The 25,383-nt window shown below is 54.2% G+C and overlaps 1 protein-coding gene and 1 pseudogene across 1 annotated transcript; both read right to left on the minus strand.

Moving 5' to 3' along the window:
• LOC131586385 (zinc finger protein 271-like) overlaps window positions 1-25,383 on the minus strand; it is a 102,888-nt pseudogene that overhangs the window by 27,332 nt on the left and 50,173 nt on the right.
• LOC131586396 (olfactory receptor 14J1-like) lies at window positions 20,203-21,124 on the minus strand. Its single transcript, XM_058853227.1, has one exon. The coding sequence runs from the start codon at window positions 21,118-21,120 to the stop codon at window positions 20,203-20,205; it is 918 nt and encodes a 305-aa protein (XP_058709210.1). The 5' UTR covers window positions 21,121-21,124.

Here is a 25,383-nt window from a genome sequence, read left to right on the forward strand (position 1 = left end):
CCCAGCTCGACTTGGATATTCTGGGCTTGATATCATACTGGGATAACAAGCACTTGAGTGGGATTACTGGGAGTGTCTGGGAATGGCCATGGACATGCTGAGGGCAACTGGGATATACTGGGAGTGTCTGTGACCATACTGGGGATGACTGGGAACACACTGGGAACAGCGGGAACCGTGCTGGGGACAACTGGGAGCCCATGCTGGAGACAACTGGGAACAACTGGGAGTGACTGGGTCTGCACTGGGGGCAACTGGGAATGACTGGGACCATGCTGAGAGAGTCTGGGATCATCTGGAGAGGGACTGCGACTATACTAGGGGAGACTGGGTGCAACTGGGATCACACTGGGAGCAACAGCGAGCAACTGGATCCATGCTAAGGGCAACTGGCATCCTACTGGGATCACAGTGGGAGCAGCTGGGCCATGCTGGGCAAGACTGGGACCACACTGGCAGCAACTGGGACTGCACTCAGGGTGACTGGGAGTGGCTGGGAGCAACAGGGATCAGGCTGGAAGCACCTGAGGAGTGACTAGGAACAACTGGGATAGACTGGGAGAGACTGAAACCACAGTGCAGGTAAATGGGAGCAACTGGAACCACAACTGGATAATCCTGGGAGCAGCTGTGCCCATGCTGGGGACATACAGGGATCCTACTGGAACTAACTGGTATCGTACTGGGAGTGACTGCAAAGGGGCTGGCTGTGACTGGAACCATACTGGAGGTGACTGGGAGCAACTGGGCCCATCCTGAGAGTGACAGGGAGTCACTCTGGCCATGACTGGAATCATGCTGGGAGGACCTGGGATTGACTGAAACCGCACTGTGGGTGATTGGGTGCCATAGCTCAAACTGGGAGTGACTGGAATTGTAGTGGGAGTGACTGGGATCATCCTGGAAGTGTTTTTCTGTAGATCTTCTGTCTGTCTGGTCTCTTTTTCTTCTCCTTCTTATCCTACGTACCTGGAACATTATTGAATATCTTAATGCTACCCAAAATCTTAAATGTTCAAGGTTTTTAGGTTAAATGAGCTAAGCTAGTGAAGTTAATGCTATGGTGAGAATTTTATGTTCAATTGGATGTTGTATTTAACCCTTTGCCAAAGTTCCTTGATTGTCTATATTTTGCCAGTAAAATTTTGTGTCATTTTGACCTCTTAGCTCAGTTGGTCAGAGCATGGTGCCAGTATCACCAAGGTTGTGGGTTCAATCCTTGTGGGGCCATTCGCTTAAGAGCTGGACTTGATGGTCCTTGTGGGTCCCTTCCTACCAAGAATATTCTTTGCATCTGTCCATGTTGAGAAGATCTGGTTGGTGTTTCTCCTGTGCACCAAACTCAAGCAGAGGAACCTTTGGTTACCACCAGCATTGAAGTGTTCTGAGGTGTTACAGCCCTGCAGGCTCACAGTGGCCTCTTGTTTCCATAAGGCCCCAGAGTGTCCCACTGGCCACTTGTTTCCATGGGCCCAAGAGTGCCACAATGATCCCCTTGGTTCCACAACTTCCCATGGTGTCACTCTGGCCCCTTGGTTCCATAAGGATCTGGAGTGTCACACAGGTTTACGGCATTTGTCCTTGCTGCCCCTCACATCCCACTGCCCCACAAAGAGCCCCGAGCCACCCGTGAGGGACAGGCCCTGCTGTGCCAGGCCTGGGCTCAGGGCTTGGCCTTTCTGCTTCCTCCAACCCAGCCAGGGCTGGCTCAGCATTGCAGTTCCCTGCTCAGAGCCTTTGGCTCGCGGCAATCCTGGCCTCCAGGATCTGCTCTCACCAGTCCCTGGGGAGCCTTTGGCAGTCCCTGCCCTCAGTGGGGCCGACTGAAGCTCCAAGGGACTTGGAGTTTTGCTTCTGACTCCTTGAGCAGCTTCTTCAGCCTGAAGAAGAGACAAAGGAGGATCAGGGAAAGGAGAAGGAAGCATGAGGTTAAGCACCCACTGAATTCACAGTCCCCCCACCTGTGGGATCATCACCCCTCATCTCACAGGTGAGCGGGGAGGGGGAGCTTGGCCCAGATGTCCCGGGGCGTCCTTCTTGGGTTGTGTTTTTTGGGGGGGATGTTTGGACAATGAAGAACTCCAAAGCTGAATGGAAAATTCCCCTTGGAGGGATACTGGGGGGTCCCAGCATCCCTAAGTGGGGAGATGGAAACAGGGGAAACTTTTCAGATTCCTGGCACTCCCAGCAGCCTGAAGAGGTCAGGGACCGAGTAGACAGGGGACCCACAGTACAAGCATGATCCCCAGCAGCTGGGACAGGGAGGAATCCCTGAACAGCAAAGGAGTGAGACCAGAGATGAGGAACTCCTGGGAGGCATTTTCAGGGCTGAATCTTGGTGTTTGGGAGGTTTTTATGGACCCCATGTCTTGGGTTGCAATGCAAGATGTAACCAAAAGTATGTATTCTATCACCATCTGTTAAAACCTGGTAGAGCAGTTTTCTTTATCTCTTTCATCACCCATCCTTCATAACTGGGGGATGTCTTCTGTTAATGGGCCAGCTGTTAAAACCGGGTGGGGCAGTGTTCTTTATCTCTTCCACCACCCATCCTCTCTCCAGGAGGGTATCTTCTCTTAATGGGCCATTGAGTCTCACTGCAGGACTGATAAAATGACATCATCCCATTGTGAGATGCTCCACCCAGGGGGAGGAGCCAAGCATTCCTGACTGGATATAATCTGAGAGTCAGAGCACCACAGGCAGTCTTTCTCCACTGGATTCCCAGAGGAGAGACCAGACCCATCTACAGCACCGGAACTTCAGAGGTAAGCTACAATCTTCTATTGCTTCAACAGAACCACATCTGTCACTCCAGGAGGACTGCAGCCACTGCTGCCAGCACCCTGACCAACAGGGTATAGGGTTGTATACTGACTCTCTCAGAGTGTTGTTTTTTTGTTGTTTTTCTTTTTTACTGCTGAATTTTCATTTTCCTTTCTTTAGTAAAGAATTGTTATTCCTATATATTTATCTGAGAGGGCTTTCATATCAAGATTCTAATAATTTGGAGGGGGTTGTTGCTTACATTTTTATCAATTTCAATGGAGGCTTCTGCCTTCCTTAGCAAACACCTTTCCTTTCAAACCAAGACACACCAGATGCCCTAGTGACTTCTAGAGAGGGACTGGGACAGAGGGACCTTCAAACTCAATGTGCTCCTTCCTTGTTTTCTCCCAAACCAGGATTTCCCAATCCCAGACCTGGAGGCTGGATGGAGAAGGAGGCTGCGAGGAAGAGGAAGATGCCCCAGGACACCCAGGCAGGTGAGGAGGAAGTCAGTGCCCCTTTCCCCCTCTCTCCTGATCCATCTCCCAGCCCAGCATGGCCCCCGGCTGCAGGACAACCCCGCTGCCGACGCCGTCCTGCCGGGGACGCACTGGGGGAATCTCCTTCCCCTTCCCTCTGGCACGGAGGCAAATCCCATCCTCTCCTTGTCCTTCCTCCCCCAGACAAGAAGCTGAGGATGGAAACCAGGGAGGACAAATCCCCACAGCAGAACCTTGTGGAAGAGGCTGTTTTGAGCAGCTCCATAGTGCAGGAATCCAACGGGGAGGAAAAGCTTCAGAGATCCCGCAGGAGGAGGGGCTCCAAACCCATCCCAGGGTGCTCTGAGGAGGAAAGACCCACCCTGTGCCGGGAAGGCGGCCGGAGATCCAGCCGGGGCTCTGAGCTGGTGGTCCATGAGCAGCTTCAGGATGGGGAGAAGCCCTACAAGTGCTTGGAGTGTGGGAAGAGCTTCAGCCAGAGCTCATTCCTTATCCGCCACCAGATGATCCACACTGGGGAATGGGCCCATCAGTGTGGAGAATGTGGAAAGGGCTTCAGCTGCAATTCCGAACTCATCCGTCACCAGCGCATCCACACTGGGGAGAGGCCCTACGAGTGTGGTGAGTGTGGGAAGAGGTTTCACAGCAGCTCCAATCTTCTCAGGCACCAGCGGATTCACACGGATGAGAGGCCCTTCCGCTGCCCTGACTGTGGGGAGGGCTTCAACCAAAACTCCCACCTCATCAACCACCAGCGCATCCACACTGGGGAGAGGCCCTACGAGTGTCCCCAGTGTGGGAAGAGCTTCTCCAGTAGCTCTCACTTGACCAAACACCAACGGAGGCACCGGTAAGGGAAGCCCTGCGAGTGCCCCAAGTGCAGGAAGAGCTTCATGCACTGCCCCAGCTCCATCTCCCATCAGAGGACCCACGTTGGGCAGAGCCCTGATGACCCACGTTCCCTGTGATCTGCGTTGGGAACACACTGGGCTGGTGGTCATTTTGATTTGGCCCTAATTTTCTTTTCATTCATCTTCATCTATTTAAAGCAGACAAAATTGCGCTAAAAGTCAACAGATTAGTCAAAGACATCTAAAGCCTCACTTTTTACTAGTGCTTGAAGGGAATCTGGTATTCAGGGAGGTAAATGGGTGGGTTTTGGGGGTATTTGGTATATTTTTCTCCATCTCTTGGCACTCAAGGAGACGAGCGAGTTCAACCTGTCACCTCAAAATCACTTTATGCCACTGAAAAGGACTCATTCCCACCCAGATTTCCTGGATTCCACAGCCCCTCAGGGTGTGTTGCCTTAAGTTTTAGCTTTCATATTTTTCATATTCTGCACTGCCTAGGTTTGTAGTTTTGAAGTTCATATTAAGTATTAGTGGGCTCTCTTCACAGAGTAGGTAGACAAAACAATTCCTTTTCTAGCTTGATACCAAGGACAGTTGTTACAAATTTCAGGCCCAAAAGCATAAACAAGAGTGGACTGAAGAGAGAAAACAAGAAGGATGGGACTTCATCATCTGAAGCTGTAACTGGACAATGAACCCCAATCTGCAGATGGACCTAAACTTCTAAAAATGTGAGACCTTGTGATCACTTGTCCATTTTTGTGACCATTTCTGGTCTATCTTGCGTATAGCCCTTGCCAGCCTCTTGTACTGCCCATGGTGTATTTAAATTCTTCTAATAAACTTTATTCTTAACTCTGTCTGGGCTCTGTTCTAGGTCAGCCTTCTGAAGGCATCAGGTGGAATGGGGTTGGAAGGGGACTGGGTGAAGTGGGATGCAAATCAGGAGAGGTGAGATGGGCATTGGGGGGGGCAGGATGGGTGGGATGGAGTTTGGGAGGTGTGAAATGGGGGAAATAGGGATTGGGAAGGGGTCTTGATGTCCAGCAGGAATGGGATGGGTTGAGGTTGGGATTGAGGAGGTGGGGTGGGGTCTGGAATGAGACAGCCAAAGTTTGGGGGTGATGAAGGGAGGGGGAGCCCATTACTGAGTGAGTTTTTGTCAGAGGTGCCCCTGCCCAGGGAGGCAAAGATTTAGTTTCAAATGAACATTGTTAAAGTGAGAGGTGTGGGCAAGAGGGAATTCCATCCCTCTGCCTCAGAGGTTGGGCCCTGTGAGCCCAGGAAGAAACTCCACCCTGGACCCCTCGTGGGGAGGCAGTCCAGGGATTTCTGATTGGGTTTGGGCCCCTGGGGTTTCTCCCTTGCTGTGTTCCCAGTGGTCCCTGACCTTGAACTCCACCCTGGTTCTCAAACCCCATCTCCCTGCCTCTGTTTGGGGCTGTCTCTGGGTCTGAGTTTGTTCCTGAGCTGAATAAATGTTCTCCTGAGCAGAATCCCATCTCGTTGGTGTCCCATGCCTGTTCCTGGTAACTGTGGCCTCCCTGAACATGATCCTGTGGCCCCGGAACGCAAGACCCCGCAAAATTGAGACCCCCCCCGAGACCTCAAAAAATCCCAAAATTCCCTAAAATTCACCCAAATCCACCCAGATTCCCTTAATTTTTCTAAAATGGCCTTTTTGTCCCCCTCCAGGACCAGGTGCCTTCGCTGGATCTCGAGGACACCCCCAGGAATTTGGAGGGGGTCTCTCCTCCCCTGCCACCCTCAAAAACCCACAGCTTTTGGGAAAAAAATTTCCCCCAAATCCCTTGGATTCAAGGGGGAGTTCCCCATTTTTGACACATTTTTTGGGGGTTCCTCCCCAGATTTTTCAGGTTTTTTGCCTCTGCTATTTATTTAATGGTTTTAGCATTTTTCAAAATGAGCTTTTTTGTGGTAGTTCCCCCAATTTTTTTAGCTGTCCCTCAATTTTTTTCTGGGGGTTCGACCCCTTCCGCAATTTTACCTTCGTCCTCCTCCCCCCAAATTGGGGTGAGGGTGTCTTTTTTTTCTGTTTTTTTTATTTTTTACCTTTTTCCCTTTTTTTTTTTTTTTCTTTTTTCCTCTTTTTTATTTATGTGCACTTAATTTGGGGGGCTGAGGAGCAGGAATTTTGAGGAGCAGTTGCCTGGGGGCTGCTGGAAAAGTTGGGAAGACCACCTCTCTCCAAAAGAATGTGAAAAATCCTGAGAATTCTGGGATTTCCCCCCCTACACCCCTGCCCAAGGTGTGAAAAATGTGAAATAAAAATATACATTTTCAGCTTTTTTGTTTATTCTTGGGGAGGGAGTTGTGATTTTGGGGGGGGTTTTGAAGAGGTGTTGGTATTTTTTTGGGAGGTTCTCCCAGTTTTTGGGGGGAATTTGGGAGGAATTTGGGGGTTTGGAGGGAAATTTGGGGTTTTGGGGGGAAACTTCAGGGGTCCTGGGAGGAATTTTGGGGCTTTAGGGCAGGAATTTTAGGATTTTTTTGTAACATTTGGGTGCTTGGGGGAGAAATTTGGGGTTTTGGGCAGAACTCTGGGTTTTTTAGCAGGAGGATTCGGGGTTTTGGGGAAAAAAACTGTGTTGGGGGGGGGGAAATTTGGGGGTTTTGGGGGGGGGAATTTGGAGTCCAGAGGGGAATTTTGGGGAGAGGGGATTTGGTTACTTAGGGGCACCCCCCGATATTTTTGGGGAGGTATTTGGGAGACTTGGGGGAGAAAATTTTGGTGATTTGAGGTGTAATTTGAGAATCTTGAGGGGGGATTTGGGATTTTGGGAGCATTTGGTGGTTTTGGGGGGAAAATTTGGGGGGGTGGGGAGAATTTTGGGGATTTGAAGGAATTTGGGGAGTTTGGGAGGAAATTTGAAATTTTGGGGGAAATTTGGAGTCTTGTGGGGGGGATTTTGAGTCTTCGGAGGATTTGGGACTTTTGGGGGGATATGGGGGGTTTGGGGTTTTTAGGGGGATTTGGGAGAAATTTTGGGATTTTGGGGGAAAAATTTGCTGGTTTTGGGGGGAAATTCTGGGGTCCCAGGGGTGTTCTGATTGTGGGAGGGGGATTTGGGGAGGATTTTTTGGGTTTTGGGGGAATTTCCATTGATGGGGAGGGGCATTTTGGGGAGGCGTCCTGAATTTGGAGAGGGGTCTCAGGGGGGGATTCCTGATTTTGGGGTGGGGTTTGGGTTGGATTTGGGGGGATTTTCCAGTGATGGGGAGGCATCTCGGGGGTGGGATTTGGGGAAGGGTCTCATCAGAGCACCATCCTGAGCTGGAAGCAGGGGGGATGTTGGAAGTGGAATCTGGGGAGGATCTGGGGGGAGATTTTCCAGCCATGGGGAAAGGTCCCGATCCTGGGGCAGTTCCTGAATTTGGGGAGCAGTCTGGAATTTGGGGGGGTCTCATTGGGGCAGCAGGAGGGGCTGGAAGCGGGGCACGATGTTGGCGAAGCCGCTCTCCAGGGGCGCCGTGGGCAGCTCCTCGGGGGGTGCCGGGGGTCGCGGCCGCAGGCGCTGCAGCAGCGAGGTCAGGAACAGGAACAGCTCTGCCCGCGCCAGCGCCTCCCCCAGGCACAGCCACTGCCCTGTGGGGAGGGGGCGTCAGCACCGCCCCACCCCAAAGGGTCGGCGGACCCAAAAGGGTCTGGGGATCTCTAAAGGGTCCGAGGGTCCCAAAAGGGCTGGGGGTCTCTAGAGGGACTGGGGTCCCAAAGGGGCTGGGAGTCCCAAAAGGGGCTGGAGGTCCCAAAAGGGTCTGGGGGTTTCAGGGATTGGGGATCCCAAAAGGGCCGAGGGGATTCCAAAGGGTCTGGGGACTCTGGGGGCTACGGGATCCCAAAAGGGTCTGAGGTCCCAAAAGGGTCTGGGCTACCCCAAAAAGGGCCTGGGGGGTCCCTAAAGGGTCTGGGAGGTTTGGGATTGGGGTCCAAAAATGGTCTGGGGGTTTCAGGGGTGGGGGTCCCAAATGGGTCTGGGGTCCTCACGCCGAGGAATTTTGGGATTCCAAAAGAATGTAGAACCCCACCGCAAAGGAATTTTGGGATTTTTGGGATTCCAGAAGGATTTAGGACCCCACCCCAAGGATTTATGGGATTTTTGGGGTGCCCACTGGCCAAGAAGGGCACAAAGGCCTCGTTGCACTGGAACTGACCCTGCTCGTCCAGGAAGTTCCCAGGGTCAAATTTTGGGGATTTTTGAAGGATTTGGGGTTGTATAGGACCGAGCTCAGCAGGGGGTAAATGTCTGTGTCCTGTGGGGTCAGGTGTGGGGTCATTTGGGGTCATTTGGGGTCAGGTGAGGGGTCAGAGGGGTCCTTTAGAGTAATTTGGGGTTATTTGTGGTGATTTGGGGTCATTTGAGTCATTTGGGGTTACTAGGGTGTAAGAGACAGTCTGAAGTTACCCTCATCTGCCTCACAACCGTCACAAGAACAGAGACCGAGACCCTGAAGACCCCAAGGGACTTTGTGCAGGGGTTCTGGCCTGGTTGAGGTGGAAGCTTGCCAGGTGATGGTTTGCAGGTGTGCTTGTTGTGCTCTCAAGGTACACTGCCTTCATTCCTGCTGCTGAGCAGGGACTTGTAAGGAGCGGCCTGTTCTGTACCTTACACCTGCTTCCCAGAGCAAGGGGGCTCATCACAATAGCCGAGGAATTTCCCCACCTCTTGGCCAGCTGCCCCTTGCTTTGAAACAGACTGTAAAAATGACTTTTCCAAGTTACTTTCTTCAAGAGAGATCTCCACATGGAAGAAGACACCAGCGACCCTGTCTCATCCGTTGGTAGCTATAACCCCCCTTATTTTCTTTTTGCATTTTGCCTCTTTATCCCTCTCTCCATCTCTCCCTCCCTCTCCTCTATCACATAACCCTTGTTGCTGGCACTAAAATAAAGGTGCATTAGTGCTGTTGTGATTTAAACTGAAATCCCCTGGTGTCCTTTTTGCACTCTGAGATCAAACAAACCTCTCACAACTTCCACTTGTGTTAGGGGATTGTGACACTCGGGAGCGGGGTGACCCAAGGTGTGGCTTAGAGCAAATGCTCCACGGCACAAGGATCTTGGTAGGTGCATGGTGGAGACAAGGATGAGGAGGAGACCTCCAGTATGGGTTCCAAAGGCTTTTACTTGGCAAAAATATATACTCTGCTCAGTTTTGGGAGCTTGTCTTACAGCAGCTAGAGAAACTTGCTTTAAGCAAAAAGGTGAGGAAAGAACTAGAATGGACTCCTTTCAAAACCTAGTTGAAATTTTGCAAAAACAATCAGATGAAGAAAGGAATGAGATCCATCTGTTGCCAGTGGCCCAAAGAGAGGAATGGGTTAAAAATTCAAAGAATGCTTACTCACCAAAGAAACAGTGGAGAGGGAAACCCTTCTCATTAATCAAATTTACCCTCAAAAAGAACTAACTGATGAAAAATTGTGGGGAGCACTGCTGTTCTAGCTTGAAACCTTTAATTAAAACAGAATATAATCATATCAATGATGAAGATCTTGATTCGCATACAACCACTAAAGAAATCCCGTACACTGCTGCTGAACTGGCTGAGCTGAAAAAGGAGCACGGGTGTCTCCCTCACGAGTCAGAGACAGAACACATACTGCATCTCTCACTGGAGGAGATCAGATTTGACTGACAGAACAAGAAGCCAGTGGGTACTGGGGACATGGGGTCCTCTCAACAGCAGGAGACAGATGTAACCCGTGGTCCCTAACTCAGCACGCAGCTCATTGGGCAGCAGGGCTTAATCCATTGGAAAGGGGAGACCCTGTAGCTATAGTTGGTACTCCTGACCAGCTACTGGAAGACATGCACAAAGCTGCCTGCTTGCAAATGATACATGACAGAAAATTAACTACAGGCTATGAATCACCAATGCAATTACCTGTGAAATGATGACCCCTTTAATTCGAGCCCTTCCAGAATCACATAAAGCTACAGCAATTTTCCTTCAAAAAACCATAGCAGCTAGAACTCCTGTTGTTGGCACTAAAATAAAAGTGCACTATAGCTGTGATTTAAACTGAAATCCCTTTGTGTCCTTTTGCACTGGGAGATCAAACGAATCTCTCATGATTCCTGCCTGTGTTAGCAGATCATGACAGAGCCCTCAGCAATCCAGGCAGCAACACAGGCAGCAGGACACAGAGGGCACTTCCTGGCTGGGACAGGGCTTGTGACTTCAGCAGAACCACCAAAGGCCAAGGGGCTTCTGACCATTTTCCCTGCACCACTGCATGCCTGGGCAGCTTGCAGAGCACAAGCCCCCTTTTCCCCCTCTTCCCCTATGCCCCGCACACCCTGGGCAGCAAAAGAAAGCTCCTGGGAGTCTGACTATTATAACATATCCTATATTATTTACATACTAAAGCAAAAAAAAAAGAAAAGAACAATCTTTGAAGGAAAAAAAGTCCCTGCTGGCTGCTCATGTGGCCCCAGCAGACACAGCCTCCCAGATCAGCTCTCTGCAGAGCTCCAGCAGCGCAGCCAGCTGAGGCCCGACAGACGAGGCCGTGACCTCCATGCCCTGCGGAGCTGATCTCGCAGCCTCTGGAAGGTGGAGATAGGAGCGTGGTCTCCTGCCCTGAGAAGGCACAAAGTCTGAAGTGCCAGGCTTCCAACCTCCAGGCTGCTGTCACATGCTGTGTCTTCAAGGGCTGGAAGAGAGACGGACAGAGCCACGGTCAGATCCCAGACCTGCGGGGGCCCACGGAGAGCCCCCTGCCAGGGCCATCCCAGCCGGCTCTTGCCATGGCCAGCAGGGAGCAGGGACCGAGGGGATCAGCCCGAAGCTGCGGCCACGAATGCCCCACGTGCCCCTGAAATCTCGGTGTGCTCTGCCCACACCGCCCCTCATCCACACAGGGAGCAGAGCCCTCCACAGCCAGGCCAGGGCTTGCAGCTCCCCCCGACAGCCCCGCTGACAGCCCGCTGCCCTCACTCACCCTCACAAATGAGCAGCATCTCTTTCTTCTGCCCCCTCAGGTGCTGCCCGGCCATCCCTGGGAACACAGAGCCTGTCAGGGCCCCGGCGGCACAGCTCCCTGCCAGCGGCGCTGCCAGCCCTGTGGCCACACGCCCTCCCGCCCCGGCAGGGCTCAGCCCGGGCCCCTGCCGCATCCTGACTCAGCCCAAGGGCACGGCTGCCAGAGGCCGGCAGCAGCCCCGAGGGCAGCCGGGGCTCCAGGGCGCCGGGCCCGGGTGCCGCTGCCGGGGCAGCAGCCGGGGCCGGGGCCGAGCTGCGGCGGGGCGGGGAGGGAGCCCGGGTTCGTGGCTCACCGATGAACCTGATGGCCGCCTCTCGCAGGGGCTCCTGTGGGCTCTGCAGGTACGGCAGGGCCCGGCGCAGCTGCTCGGCCGCTCGGTTCCTGTCCTGTGCCAGCTGGAGAGAGCGGCAGGAGGGAAGGGTTGGTGCGGGCTCTGCCCCTCGGCCGGGCACTGCCTGCGGCCAGCCCCGGCCTCCCGTGCCCGCCCAGCCCTGAGGCCCGGCCAGCAGCCGCTGGCGCCGGGCTCTGGAGGGGGCAGAGGGCCGGCTGCTGCCCAGGGAGCCGGGGTGTCACCCCTCCCCGCATCCCCACTCGGGGCCAGAGGAGCCTGGAGAAGAAGCCATGCGGCCCAGGGAAGGGAGCGGCGTGTGGGGTGCAGGTTGGTGCCCCTGGGTGCAGCACCGGCCAGGGGCGCAGCTGCCAGCCCCACACACTGGGCACCGGGGACAGGGAGCTTCTCCAGGCTGAGGCTGGGCCGTCCAGGCTGTCCTTACCAGGCCTTCGCTGAACTTCCAGAGTTTCTTATCCAGCTGCAGCATCTGTTCAATATCTCTCCTCTTCAGGAATCTGGCTGAAGAGTGCAGCGTTTCCTGGGACACCTGGAGAGCAGCAGAGACTGGACATGGCCCCACAAACCCAGGCACAGGACCCACATTCGTGTGCCAAGGCCTGGAGGTGCCAGGGCAGGAGGCAGCCGAGCCCTCTCCCAGGGTGCCACCGGCAGCCCAGGTGTCCTCACCTCTGCCACATGCTGGTTCTGCTCATGGCAGTGGAAGAAGAGTGGCAGCAGGCTCTGGCGCACGTGTGACTTCAGGGCCTTTCTTCCCTCTTCCATTAATAAATCTATCATCTTTTTAAATACAAACATGGAGCACAGCTGCACCTGGCTATCATCCTGTATGAAAGGAAGGAAAAAAGACTTCAGCACTGGGTGCTTCGGGCCCCCTTCGGACTGGCCTGCAAATGCACAGGGCACAAAGTGTCTGGGCAGCACCCAGTGGCCGTGGCTGAGGGCACAGAACCTTACATTGTCAAACAGTGGCAGGAGCACCTCAGCCAGCTGCCGGGCTATGGGGATGGCTATCGGGGCACTATTATACAGGAATAAATATTTGAGAAGAACCATGGTCATCCTGACCACGTCACTATCATTTTCCTGCAGGAGCTCCAGCAGGTTTTCAGTCAGGCTCCACATTTTCTTGGCCTGTGGGGAAGAGAAGTCTGTGAAACCCCACCCTGCTGCTGCAGGGCCCAGAGGCCAAAGGCTGGTCCTAAAGCACTCGGGCAGCTGAGCCAGGAGGCAGGAGAGCTGGGAGCAGCTGCCTCAGTGTCTGAAGCTCAGCTAAGCCCAGGGACTGCGTTCCCCATCCCTACGCTGCCCGCATGGCTTCAGCCATTGCCCCCTTCTCACCATCAGGGGATTCTTGCCAAGCACTAGGAGGCCTCTGAGTGCCAAGCGTTGCCTCTCCCTGCACTCGCTCTGCAAATGGTTTGACAGGATGTCCAGGATGCTGTCAGTGCATTCAGTCAAGTCCAGGCACTCCAGGACCTGAAAGGCACAGGGCAGTGACAGGGGAGCTGGCTGGCAGGAGGCCAGAACCACACAGAGCTGGGCCCTGGCAGCAGCACAGAGCACGGGCAGTGAAATCCCAGGCAGCTGCAGCTGTGAGAGGGCAGAGAGCTGGAAAGCAGCTGGCCTTCAGGCTCACCTCTACAAGGAATGCCAGGGCAGCAAAATCCCAGAATGGCATCTCTTTGCTGAGCAGGCTGAGCAGGTAGAATGCTACCCCAGAGCACAAGTGTACGGATGAAGAACACATTTCTCTGAATGGAGGAAAAAGGAAGCAAATCTCTGAGCCAGTGGCAGCAAAGCTCTCCCAGGAATGACTCACAGAGGGCTGATCTTTCCCCACCAGCTTCCAAGGGGACATGGGCCCTTGGGGAGGTGGCTGCTCCTGGGCACCCTCCTCTCCCAGCCTTTTGAAGTCTCCTTGGTTGTTCCTTGGTGCCCACAACCACTGGGATGGTGTGGGTCACCTGGACACACAGGGCACAAATGCCAGAGGCAGTGGGGAGAAGGGGGTCTCACCTGGCCAGCAGACCCACGGCATAGTGGTGGGTGTCAGCACAGAGCAGCGTGTCCCAGCCACACTTGCGTTCCACTTCCAGAACCACACGCTCACACCGGAGAAGGCAGAGCAGGGACTTCAGGGTCTGCACTGCAAACCTGTGTGCACAGCAAGGCCCACGTCACGCTGGGAACACTGGCTCCTGCCATGGGGACATGGCAGGGACAGAAGGACTGGGATGGAGCACCTGCTGGGGCTGGTGGCAAGGCCGTGTTGCTCTTGGCATCCCTTCCAGAAGGTATCAACTTCCTCTGGCATATCCAAAGTGCTGAAGAACACTTGGAAGAGCAGATGCACAAAGAGGTGGGGGAAATACCCATTCACTACACGTGGGACACAGGGCACCTGAAGGAACTTCCACATCACCACAGTTGCCTGCAGAGGACAAAGCACCCTGAGACAGAGCTCAGTGCCGAGGTGTCTCTGTGGCAGGGCCTGAGCGTGGCAGGGAGAGGCTGGGGGAGACACAGGGGGAGCATCGGGCCTGGTGCCCCTGAAGCTGCCCCTAGGCCATGTTTCAGCCCAGTGCCTGAGGCAGGGAGATGCAGTGGGGGAAGGAGGAAACAGAGCTGCTGAAGACACGGCTGGCCATGGGGTGAGCAAAGGCCAGTTGCAGAAACTCACAGCCAGGGCAAAGACACCCGTGTTGTCCCCGTCGGAGGTGCACGTGCTGTGCTCTGGCCAGTTCCCCAGCACATCCAGGAGTATCTGCACCACTGGCTCCACAGTCCTGCTCGAGCACATGACCGTCTTCCACATGGTCATGGCAGCTCTGTGGGGTGACAGCTCTGTCTCACGGGGGTCTCAGACACATCCCCGTGGCCTGGGCAGCAGTGGGGGGGGGGGAACTGGCTGCCAGCTCTGCCTCTGCCCGCTGCCCCTCACCAGCAGCAGCACCCAGGCAGCCCAGCCCTGTGGGGACAGGGCCCTGAGGGGGCATGGCATGGCAGCAGGCTCAAGGGCTGATGTAGCAGGGCTGGGAAAGGGAGCAGCCAGAGGGCCCTGGAACTCTCTGTTGGTCAGACACCTGGGCCAGGCTGTGCAGGCTGATGGGCTGGGGAGCCCTGAGCCCTCTGGGCATGTGGGCCCCGTACCTGTCACACGATGGGGCCACACGCAGGAGAGCAATGACCACATCAGCAGGCTGTGCCTCAGTGAGATCCAGCAGTGTCCTGCCCAGCCTGTGCTCAGCAGACTCATTGGCCATGAGCCACTGGTGGATGTACCTCACCATGGCAGGCACCTGGAGAAGGCACAGGGAGACTTGGAAAGCTGCCACAGGGAGTCAGGAATGTCCCCAGCTTCCCCAGAGAAGTGCTTCCCTTCTCACCACGCTGCAATGGCCTCAAAGGCTTACAGTGATCAGCAGGCATGGCTTGGGAGGCCAAGCGATCCCTGGAGGATCAAACCCTGGCCACAGGCTGCTTACTTGCTCTGGAATGGAAACACCCTCCTCCAAAATCAATTCCAGCATGGCAGCACTGGTGTCGGTGGTGTAGACATCACCGTTTTCCATGGACCCCGTGCCCATGGCACTGGTCTCTTCCTGCCAAATGCACTTGATGAATTTGAAAGTCAGGCAGGAGAAGGAAGGGTGGGAAGAGAGGGATATTGCATGGAGAGCTCCAAGCATGGTGCTGGGGGGCTGAGCAGTGCCAGCAGGCCCAGCCCAGGTGGGGATGGCTGCAGGTACCTGCGCTGTTCTGCGGAAGAGGCCACCGGCAAGGTCCTGCTCTTGTGTCCCGTCCATGGCTGCATCTGTCAAAGAGCAGCCAGAGCTGAGGGGCTGCGGGAGAGGCCGGAGAACACAGCCCAGCCCTGCACTCCCCAGGCAGGGACAGCCCTGGGATGCCCCAGGGGATGGAGTGTGGCCACTGCTGGGGGGGTAGCCCCAGGCCTTCTTCCATCCTTTCTGTGGGCACGTCCCCAGAGGACGGGAAGGGGCGGGAGGGAACGGAAAGGGACAGGACGTGATGGGATGGGATGGGATGTGGCCAAGCTGGCCCAGCTCTGCCACTCACCCTCCTGCAGTGGCTGGAAGTGCTGCACCTCTTCAGTCTCCTGTGCTGGGGCATCTCCAGGGCCTTCTTCTTCCTCCTCCTCCACCCAGGCCAACTTGGGCACTCTTGGGGGTCGCTGCTCCATGACAGTGACTGGATTGATGGTACTTGCAGGAGGGATGGCTCGGTAAAGCTCCAAGTCACCAAGTCCTGCAGTCGTGCCTGGAAGGCGCCTGCAAGACTGAAGTCCTGGCAAGACTGCAGGACAGCAAGTCCTGCACTCGGGTCTTGAGGGCTCCTGCCACAAGGACAGGAGGCTCCTCGTCAAGGATGGTGCTCTGGTCTCAAGGGCAGCGACTGCAGGGATGGGCGATGCCTCGGAAAAGCTCCGGGTCACCAAGTCCCACGGTCTGCCCTCGAGGGCACCTGCAGAAGAGAAACCTCAGCAAGGCCACAGGTCAGCAATTCCTGTGGTCTGGCCTCGAGGTCACCTGCAGGAATGATGGCTCAGAAAAGCTCCGGGTCAGACACAAACGAGAGCGCTGTGCGGGGGCTCCTCACAGCACCGCTCTGGCGCGTCCTGTCCCGTCGCATGCACCGAGCACTGTGGCGTGGTCCTGTCACCGCCAGCTCCTATGTCACCACGTGTCACAAAGGGCCCTTTGACACCCTGTCCATTTCCATCCCATGGTGACCATGTGTCACAAAGGGCCCTTGCACACACTGCCACATGCCCTGGGGCCACCCCCATCCCCCACAAAGTGGCCCAGGTTGGAAGGAATCCCTTGCCCAAAGTGTCTAAGACAGCCTGACAGGATCTTTAGGAACACCTCAAACCATCAGCAAACGCTGCCCTGCTCTGCAGGCTCAGGGCAGCAGAAGGAGCCCCCAGGGCTGCCAACGCAGCCGCAGCAGGAAGGGAACGGGGCCTTGCACAGAAGCTGGCACGGCCTCCTTGGGACACATCCCGGCTGGTGGCCATTCCAAACCCGCACAGGGTGTGACACAGACAAGGAACATCTGGTCCAAGGCACGAAGAGTCCACTAGAATGTATTTTAGCACATTAGAAAGACTTGGGAGGAATCCCAGAGGGTCATTTTTTGAAGCAAAGTGATCTGATTAAATACTGTAACCAACGGTAGGCTTGGTAAAAATTAGAAGGTGGTGAAAATGGACTGCCTAATGGAACTTTAAATGATCATCCACTGTTACAGTTGATGTTATTTTTAAGAAAAGAAGACAAATAAGACCAAGTGATATGTGCAGACACTTTTTTTTACCCTGAAGAATAAACCTGAGTGGCACCAAGAATATGGCTTTGATTTGGACCCCCAGGAGACTTTGGTCCTTCCTTTGGAAAGAGGTAACAAGTGGAAAATAAAGAGATGTTGTTCAGCGTGTAGTTTAGGGCAGAGATGTTTGAAATTGGCAAAAAAGTGCGAGGAAGACGCTGTTATAGACGTCCAAGACTCACAGCCGAGTTATTCCAGGCCAGCTCTACCTTCCCCCTCAAGCAACCACTCCTCTCCCTCAATTAAATGAAAGTGAGAATGAGATGAATAATCCTGGTGAGGGGACAAGTTTGGGGATGCCAGTGGCAACATGTACAAGGAATAAAACCAAGAAAGCTTTGCCTTTAGTCACCCCCTTAAGGCAAGAAGTGGGTCCCACAGGAGAAGCTGTGTGGGTGAAGATCCCCTTTTCTACTGGTGACCTGAATAACTGGCAGGAAGAAGTTCATAATTATAGAGAAAACCCTAGCAAAGTGGCAAAAAATTTGAGTTAATAGTCAAGAACCGAGACCCAGACTGAGGTGATTTCATGATGACAGCACTAAGGAAAACAGATAAAGAGTTGGTGATGAAGATGGTCAGAGCACATGTGCAGGGAGAAATTGCTAGTGGAGCCTTACAAGGTACAGTGGACCAGTTGTTTCCTATTGTAAACCCTTTGTTGGGCCCAAATGATGCAAAGAACTATGAGATGTTAACTAGATACTGGGAACTGTGGGGGCCAAGGAAGCAGCCAATACTGTAGCCACTCTCCCCTGGAGGAAGAGCCCATAGGAGGCTTTCACTTACCACTCTCCCCCAGAGGCTAAAGGCCTTGATGGGGAGCTTTTATTTTTACAGCCACAGGTTAAGTGGTTCCCAACATGTCTTTCCCCCTGTATGCATATTATTTTTACCCTGTTGGCCCTTCCCCCTTGTTCCACCCCTGAATCCTCTGACCATTGTCCCTGTTGCTCCACCCCACCCCCTGCTTTTCCTATATAATCCCTGCTCTCACTGAGCCCAGGCCAGTTGTTGTCTCTGGGACCCTTCTGGAGAGAAGAATAAAGACCTCCTTGGAACCCCACACGGTGCCTCCCGTCTCTTTTCTTTGGCAGCACCCGAGGAACAGCGGCCATTCCAAAAGCCCTTTGAAGGGCTCGCAGCTGAATCACGGGGGCAAGGCAAGCGTGCCTGTGCGCCCAGGGGAAGTGCCACAGGAGACGCTTCCCTGGGAAGGTCGCGGCACCCTGACCACCTCCGCTCACTGCGACAAGTGGTGCCCCAACAGGGAGCTCTGCCAGCGGTTCCCTGGTTCCCTGGATCCCGGGAGAAGCGTCTCCTGCAGCACCAGCTGCAGAAAGCAAGTCACTCTCGGGTCTGTCACTTCCCTGAGGAAACCCCCTCGCGTTTTAGCAAGGGCTATCCAAGGGGACACCGGGACCCTCCTAGGACCACCTGGGGAACGAGGAGAAGATCTCCCGAAGGACCAGTTGGTGGGTGACACCGCACCCAGCAGTTTTTGTTCACCCAGTGGAGGTGGAAAAAGCTGCAAAAATCGGGATTTGGACTTTCTGGGAGGGTTTTGGAGCCAGTTTTATTCCCATGGGGAACAAAATCCTTCCTGGTTTTAACCAATCCCTTTGGAATGCTGCACATGGCTCACCTGGGCTGGGAAAACCTAGAAAAATCCTGGAACACACACCTGAGGGAGGTGTTTGTTAATCCTGGCTCATCCCAGGAACTTCCATTCCTCAATCCGGAAAGGATGGGTTAGGGAGTCCCCCAGTCTGGGAGTGCCTATGACACCTCCTAAAAAAACATGTCCTTGCTTTTCCAAGGAAATTCCTGGATTATTTTCCATAGGAAATTGGGTTAATTAAAGTGCAGGCTTTTCTACCAGCATTCCAGCCCTCGTCATCCTGGCAGTTCCACGAATCTCTCCCAAGCGCAATTCAGAGTGTTGGGATTTCCTGGTCCTGAGCACCAACATCTGCAGTGGCACAGGAAACTCACAGCTCATGGAAACAAATTTTCTCTGTGACTTCAGAGGCCACGACAAACCTGAGTGGTTTCCCTCCCGTCCCCCAGCCCTTCCTGGCCCCAGGGGCTGATGGCATTTGTGCTCCCTCAGGTTCATCTCCCCACAGCAGCACCATGGGGGTGCTGACGCCTGCTCTGGGCAGTGCAAACAGGGGCTCCTGAGCCAGTGCTGCCGTGTCTGTGCCTGCAAGGATGCGGCACCTCTCTGAGCTGGGGGAGAGGCCAGGGCTGCACAGGGGGGATGTTGTTGGCAGCTCCACGAGGACGCTCTGGGATGCTGCCCTGGGGTGTCCAGAGCAGTGGGGATGGATCAGCCCCTGCTCTGCTGCTCCTTCCCATCTCCCCCAGGGACCTTGCAGAGCCCCAGCCATGCTGTTTGCCCCCAGCCTGCCCACGGCCACCTTGGGGCTGCTCACGGGGGTTTTCTGTGCTGAGCTTTGGCCTGGGCGTGTTCTTGAGAGAGCCTGGGCAAGGAGCCTGGAGCCCCCAGGCCCTGCCCTGAGGCGTCAGCGCTGCCCCAGCAGTGCCCATGGCCTGTCCCTGCTGCAGCCCCGGCACTGCCACCTGTTGCTGCTGAAGATGAATAGATCACGCGGACACAGGTCGAGGTGTGGTGAAGGAAAGAGAGAGTTTATTTTTCCTCCCAGGATTTATAGGTTTCTGACCATGGCCAGGGATTGGATGGTCAGGATAACACTTTCTCACTGCACTGGCCATGAGAGATGCCCATCACAAGACGTGTAACAGAAAGAATGTACACATATCTATGTTTACAATTACTGTCCTGGGAAAGTCTTTAGAAAACTATGTCAGCAAGCTCAGAAGCTGAGTTTTCAGGGCGACAGCCACCCCCAGGGCTGTGCCTGGCTCCGAGAGCACTCAGGCCCTGCAGCAACACCAGGGCCAGGAGGGCAGCGGGGCAGTGGCACGGGAGCAGCACTGGCAACACCAAGTGCTGCTGCTCCTGGGCACAGCTGCTGTGCCAGCACTGATCTGACCCCAGCTCTGCACACAGACACTGCTGCTGCAGCTCCAGAGAAGGGAACAAAAGGGGGATCTCTGGAGAAGACTTTGCTGGGAGATCCTTTAATTCCTTTACAGCCACCAAGAGCACAGCCCCTCATTGACACAGCCTGTGTCCACAGGGAAGGTGGAGGGAAACAAAATGAGAAATGGCACCAACAATGACATTTCTTTGCAGACACTATGAGAAAACCAAAAAAATGGAAAAAACCCAACCAAACCAACAAGAAGTATCCAAGATTACTTTTATTACAAGTCATTTACAAGTGATTAAAAATCACTTTATTACAAGTGATTTGCAGGAATTGCCCAGCAGTTTCTGAAATCATCCAGTCATCAGTGTCCACACTGCAGCCTTGAGCTCCTGGTTCCTCAGGCTGTAGATGAGGGGGTTCAGGGCTGGAGGCACCACCGAGTACAGAACTGACACTGTCAGATCCAGGGACGTGGAGGAGATGGAGGGGGGCTTCAAGTAGGCAAATGCTGCAGTGCTGATAAACAAGGAGACCACAACCAGATGAGGGAGGCAGGTGGAAAAGGCTTTGTGCCGTCCCTGCTCCGAGGGGATCCTCAGCACAGCCCTGAAGATCTGCACATAGGAGAAAACAATGAACACAAAACAGCCAAGTGCTAAACAGACACTGACTGCAATGAGCCCAAGTTCCCTGAGGTTTGCGTCTGAACAGGAGAGCTTGAGGATCTGTGGGATTTCACAGAAGAACTGCCCCAGGGCATTGCCCAGGCACAGGGGCAGGGAAAATGTATTGGCTGTGTGCATCAGTGAATAGAGAAAGCCACTGGCCCAGGCAGCTGCTGCCATGTGGGCACAAGCTCTGCTGCCCAGGAGGGTCTCGTAGTGCAGGGGTTTGCAGATGGACACGTAGCGGTCGTAGCACATGATGGTCAGGAGGAAATACTCTGTTGCAGCACAGAAAACAAAAAAAAATATTTGTGCAGCACATCCTGTGTAGGAGATGTCTCTGGTGTCCCAGAGGGAATTGTGCATGGCTTTGGGCACAGTGGTGCAGATGGAGCCCAGGTCAGTGAGGGCCAGGTTGAGCAGGAAGAAGAACATGGGGCTGTGCAGGTGGTGGCTGCAGGCTACGGCGCTGATGATGAGGCCGTTGCCCAGGAGGGCAGCCAGGGAGATGCCCAGGAAGAGGCAGAAGTGCAGGAGCTGCAGCTGCCGCGTGTCTGCCAATGCCAGCAGGAGGAAGTGGCTGATGGAGCTGCTGTTGGACATTTCTTCACTCTGGCCATGGAGTTCTGTTGAAGGAGGAGACAGTGACAAGTCAGGAGAGACTTTGCTGAATAATGACCAAGTCCCTTCTCCCAGCCCTCCTCCTGCTGCTCTGTGCCACCCCATTTTCCTTTTCTCAGAGCCCTTCCTTCAGTCCCGTGCCTGGAGCTCTGCTGGGATCTGGTCCCATTGCCGTGATGAGAAGGGGCTCTGCCCATGGACATTGAGGAGTCAGCTCTGCTCTGCAGCAGTGGGGTCATGGGAACGGGGTTAGGGGCCGGTCCTGGGTTTGGACTGCATCATCCCAAACTGCTCCTGAGGCAGAGGAGCTTGGCAGCATCTCCTGTCCCAGGGCTCAGTAATGGTGATGGCCAAAGGCAGTTTGTTAGGGTTTCCTGCTGTGCCCAGGGAGATCAGAGAGAACTGTGTAATGCAGGAGCATTGGCTGTAACTCAGTGGAGGGTGAGGGGAGCTACTCTGTTGCTCCATCTGTCCCCAGCTGCCCTTTCTGAGACTGAAGGCAGGCACTGTGTTCCCCTGAAAATCAGCCTGGCACAGCTGAGTGCAGAGGGACCCACAGCAGAGCAAACTGGTTCAGCATTTCTCAGAGTCTCAGCCCCACTCCTGGCCAAGGACACTCCTGTCCCCAGTGTCCCCTGGAGACAGCTCACAGCTTGGGTGGCATCCCAAGGACACACCAAGGGTCCTGTCCATGGCACTGCTGGAGGAGAGTTGGGTCATTCCCAGCCTCCCAGCCTGCCCTGCCCAGAGCTCCCCAGGGCAGAGGGAGCTGGGACATCCCATTGTTGTGCCCAGCCTGCACAGGAGGAGTTCAAGGGCTGGGCCTGCCCCGTCACCTGGAGCTGCCATTCCCAGAGAGCTCGTCAGCAATGCCAGGAGCTCTTGGGCAAGGCAAGGAGAGAGAGCCAGGCCCTGAGGAAAAGCCTTTCCTTGCCCAGCCCTGCCCAGCCCCTGCCAGGCAGCACCAGTGCAGGACAGTCACCCTCAGGCATTTGCATTGAGACATTTGCTGTGTCTTGGCATGGGGATCTGTATAAAAGTAATCATGGAATAGTTAGGTTGGGAAAAGACTTTAAACATCCCAGCAGAGCTTTGTGGCACTTTCCCCCCACTGCCTGCCCAGGGCTCTGCTGCCTGGAGCTGTCCCTGCCAGCAGCTGCTGCCCTGTGCCCAGGGCTGGTCCCTGCCAGTGCTGCCCCAGCCCAGCCCAGCCCTGGGGGCTCAGCTCTGCCCTGCAGAGCCCTCCCAGCTCAGGGCACTGCCCAGGGGAAGCTCTGGCTCTGCAGGCTGTGATGGGAATGTCAGAGCAACCTTGAGGAGGCTGGAACAGAGACACTGATGCTGCCTGTAAGAGGCCCTGTGCTGATTTCTGTCAGTGCCTGGTTTGTTAAGATCTGAGAATTTTTTTTTTATTTATCTCAAGCTGTCATCAGAGGTTGAATAGAGAAATGAAATGAGAGATGAATATCAATGTGCAGTTTCCCATCCAGGCAACCCAGAGCACTAGATTAAAAAAGCAGAATCTTCCCTTTTATGCAGCCCCTGACTTGCCATGCTCCCTGTGTAATTTACTTGGTGCAGTTCATGGGTAGAATTGCTGAAAGCACATCAGGAATCTTCTGTGAACCTACTGATCACTAAAAGTAACAGTTGAGATGTCTCAGGCACTTGTCAAAATTTGTAATACCTTTAATATTTATCCACCCCTCCCTGCCATTCTCCAGTAGTAGGAAACTGAATACAAAGTCTTAGGAAATGTCCTCATTTTTATCAAAATCCTTGTCTTGGAAATATTCTATAACTGATCAGAAACACTCAGCATGTCAGAACTTCATGAGCATTCACCTCCCCTCCACCACAAATACTCAGAGCTGTACTCACAGAGTCTGTAGGCACTGGCATGTTCCAGCTTGAGGAGATGCCTCCAGGAGCTGCAGCTGCATTGTCCTGCAGCCAGAGGCTTCCTGTGTCAAGGGCTGGCAGTGATTCTGCCCCAGGCACTTCTCAGCACCTTCCCAGCCCTGACTGATTGAAGCTCTCTGGGCCTCTGGGCTGTGCCCAGGGTGGCTGCAGGCAGTGCCCCAGCCCTGCTGGGCTGGCAGAAGAGCTGCTCAGCAAGAGAAATGTGCTTTTGAAGCTCTTCTTGGTTTCCAGCAGCTGCCTCTGTGCCAGGAGCCCAGCCCAGCTCAGCAGCACAGACACAGCAGCAGGACTTTAATGAGCCTCTTGGGGCTTTGTGCTGAGGCCCTGAACATCAGTCCCTGAGAGGGAGGGGAAGAAAGCTCTCAAGAACTCCAAGTCAGAATCCAACTCCAAAGTTTCTTTCACTTTTAATGGGTCCCACTGAGGGACGTGACTGAGAAAGTGTCCCCAGGCCCCAGGCAGAGCAGAGAACTGGAGGCACTGATGACAGCTGGGGACAAAGAGAAGCCAAGTCTTGGTGCCCTGGGCCACAGCAGCCAATGCTGTGCCAGCAAGGGCTGTGAGGAGACACCTTGTCCTGAGGCCCTGGGGCCTCCTGGCACAGCCCCAGCAAGGCTGGCCACTGTCACCCCCTTGGCCTGCCCTCAGCATCCCCCCTAGCCCACATGCCAGTGGCCTCAGGGATCTGCTGGAAGGAGTCCCTGGGGAGCCTTGCTCAGGAATGGCCCTGGGGGGCTCCTTCATGCTCCCAGGGACTGCAGCTTTTTCAAAGGACTTTGGCTTTTGCCTTGGAGTCTCTGAGAGCTTTGTGCAATCCTGGCCTCCAATTATCTGCTGTAATTAGTCCCTTGAGAGGCTTTGTCAGTAACAACACTCAGTGGGGCTCATTAATGCTTCAAGGTACTTCAGGTTCTTAAGGTACTTTCCTTTTTCCTTCCCACCCTGAGTCTCTGAGAAGTTTGTGCAATCAGGGCCCCAATTATCTGCTTTAACGAGTCCCTTGGGAGCTTTGCATTGACACTCAATGGGGCTCATCAATACTTTGAGATACTCAGGCTTTTTCAGCTACTTTGGATTTTCCTTCCCACACTGACTCTCTGGGAGGTTTTTGTGCAATCCTGGCCTCCAGTTCTCTCCTCCAAGGAGTCCATGAGGATTCTGTGTTGGGGATGGACCTCAGTGGCACCCATTACTGCGTCAAGAAACTTTGGGCTTTTCCACTGACTTTGACTCTTGGAAAGGTTTGTGCAATCTCCTCTCAGGCCCTGAGGTTCCAGGGCTCAGCTCCAAATGCACCACGGGGCTCATTAGGATCAAGCAAGTCCTAACAAACCATGGCTGTGCCTTGATTTCCCTCTGGTCTGGTGCAGTTCCTAGGAAAGTTTTCTACAATAATTATGGAGAAATAGTTCAAAGAACTTCTAAGAAATATGAATTCCTATTTTAAAAGGGGGTCTTTTATTCCTGTTCTCTTTAGAGCAGAGATGATTGCAGCATTCAGTGATGGATATTGATCCAGGGTCTCTCCTAAGGAGGTCTGGCCAGGTCAGAGAAGCTGTGCCTTGAGGTCTGACCCAGTGGGGACAACCTTGCTCCACGTTCCCCAACCCCATCCTGTCTCTCCTCACTCACCTGGGACCTGCTTTGCTCACAGAACTGGCTGTACTCAGGCAAAGAGGGGTTTTCCTTCTTGTATTTTAGCAATCTAAAACTCCTGAGTTTCGCTGTGGAAAACAGACACCCTCCTCAAGTGTGTGCCAAGCCCAAGGTGCCACCAAGGAGGTTCCCCTTCCCCAAGGCAGAACCACACAAGGAATGTTTCAGACACACAGGAAGTTCTACAATAAACACAAATCCAGAGTTGGCTGAAGGCAGAATTAGAGCAGCTGCTGAAGGACAGACAAGCTTTGAACTCCTTGCAGCTGAAAGCACCAAGTGGGTTGTTGGGAGGTGAGTGAGTGAGGCAAGAGTGAGGGAAGGGAAATGCAGAGAGCCCTGGAAGTGTTTCTGTGCAGACAGGCTGCTGCAAGGGCAGCGTTGGACTTCTCTGGGGGAAACTGTGAGGGAGGTTGGGGCAGAGTGACCTCCCCAGTGACCTCGAGATGTCACACAGCCACCTGGGATGTCACAGCCCACTCAGTGGTGTCACACAACCTGCCCCAGGATGTCACACCACCTTTCTGTGATGTCACATCTTTTCCTATATGCCACAAAACCACCTAGTGATGTCACATAGCGTTCTGTGATACCACACAGCAACATTTGATGTCATAGTTCACTCTATGATATCACAGTCGGCACTGTGATGTCATACAACCTGTC

This window comes from Poecile atricapillus, chromosome 19 (assembly GCF_030490865.1).
Source record: "Poecile atricapillus isolate bPoeAtr1 chromosome 19, bPoeAtr1.hap1, whole genome shotgun sequence".
In the NCBI taxonomy this organism is placed as follows: domain Eukaryota; kingdom Metazoa; phylum Chordata; class Aves; order Passeriformes; family Paridae; genus Poecile; species Poecile atricapillus.

What these genes read in the sequence shown, in the direction of transcription:
- LOC131586396 (XM_058853227.1), bottom strand. Translation starts at nt 21,120, where the DNA reads ATGTCCAACAGCAGCTCCATCAGCCACTTCCTCCTGCTGGCATTGGCA.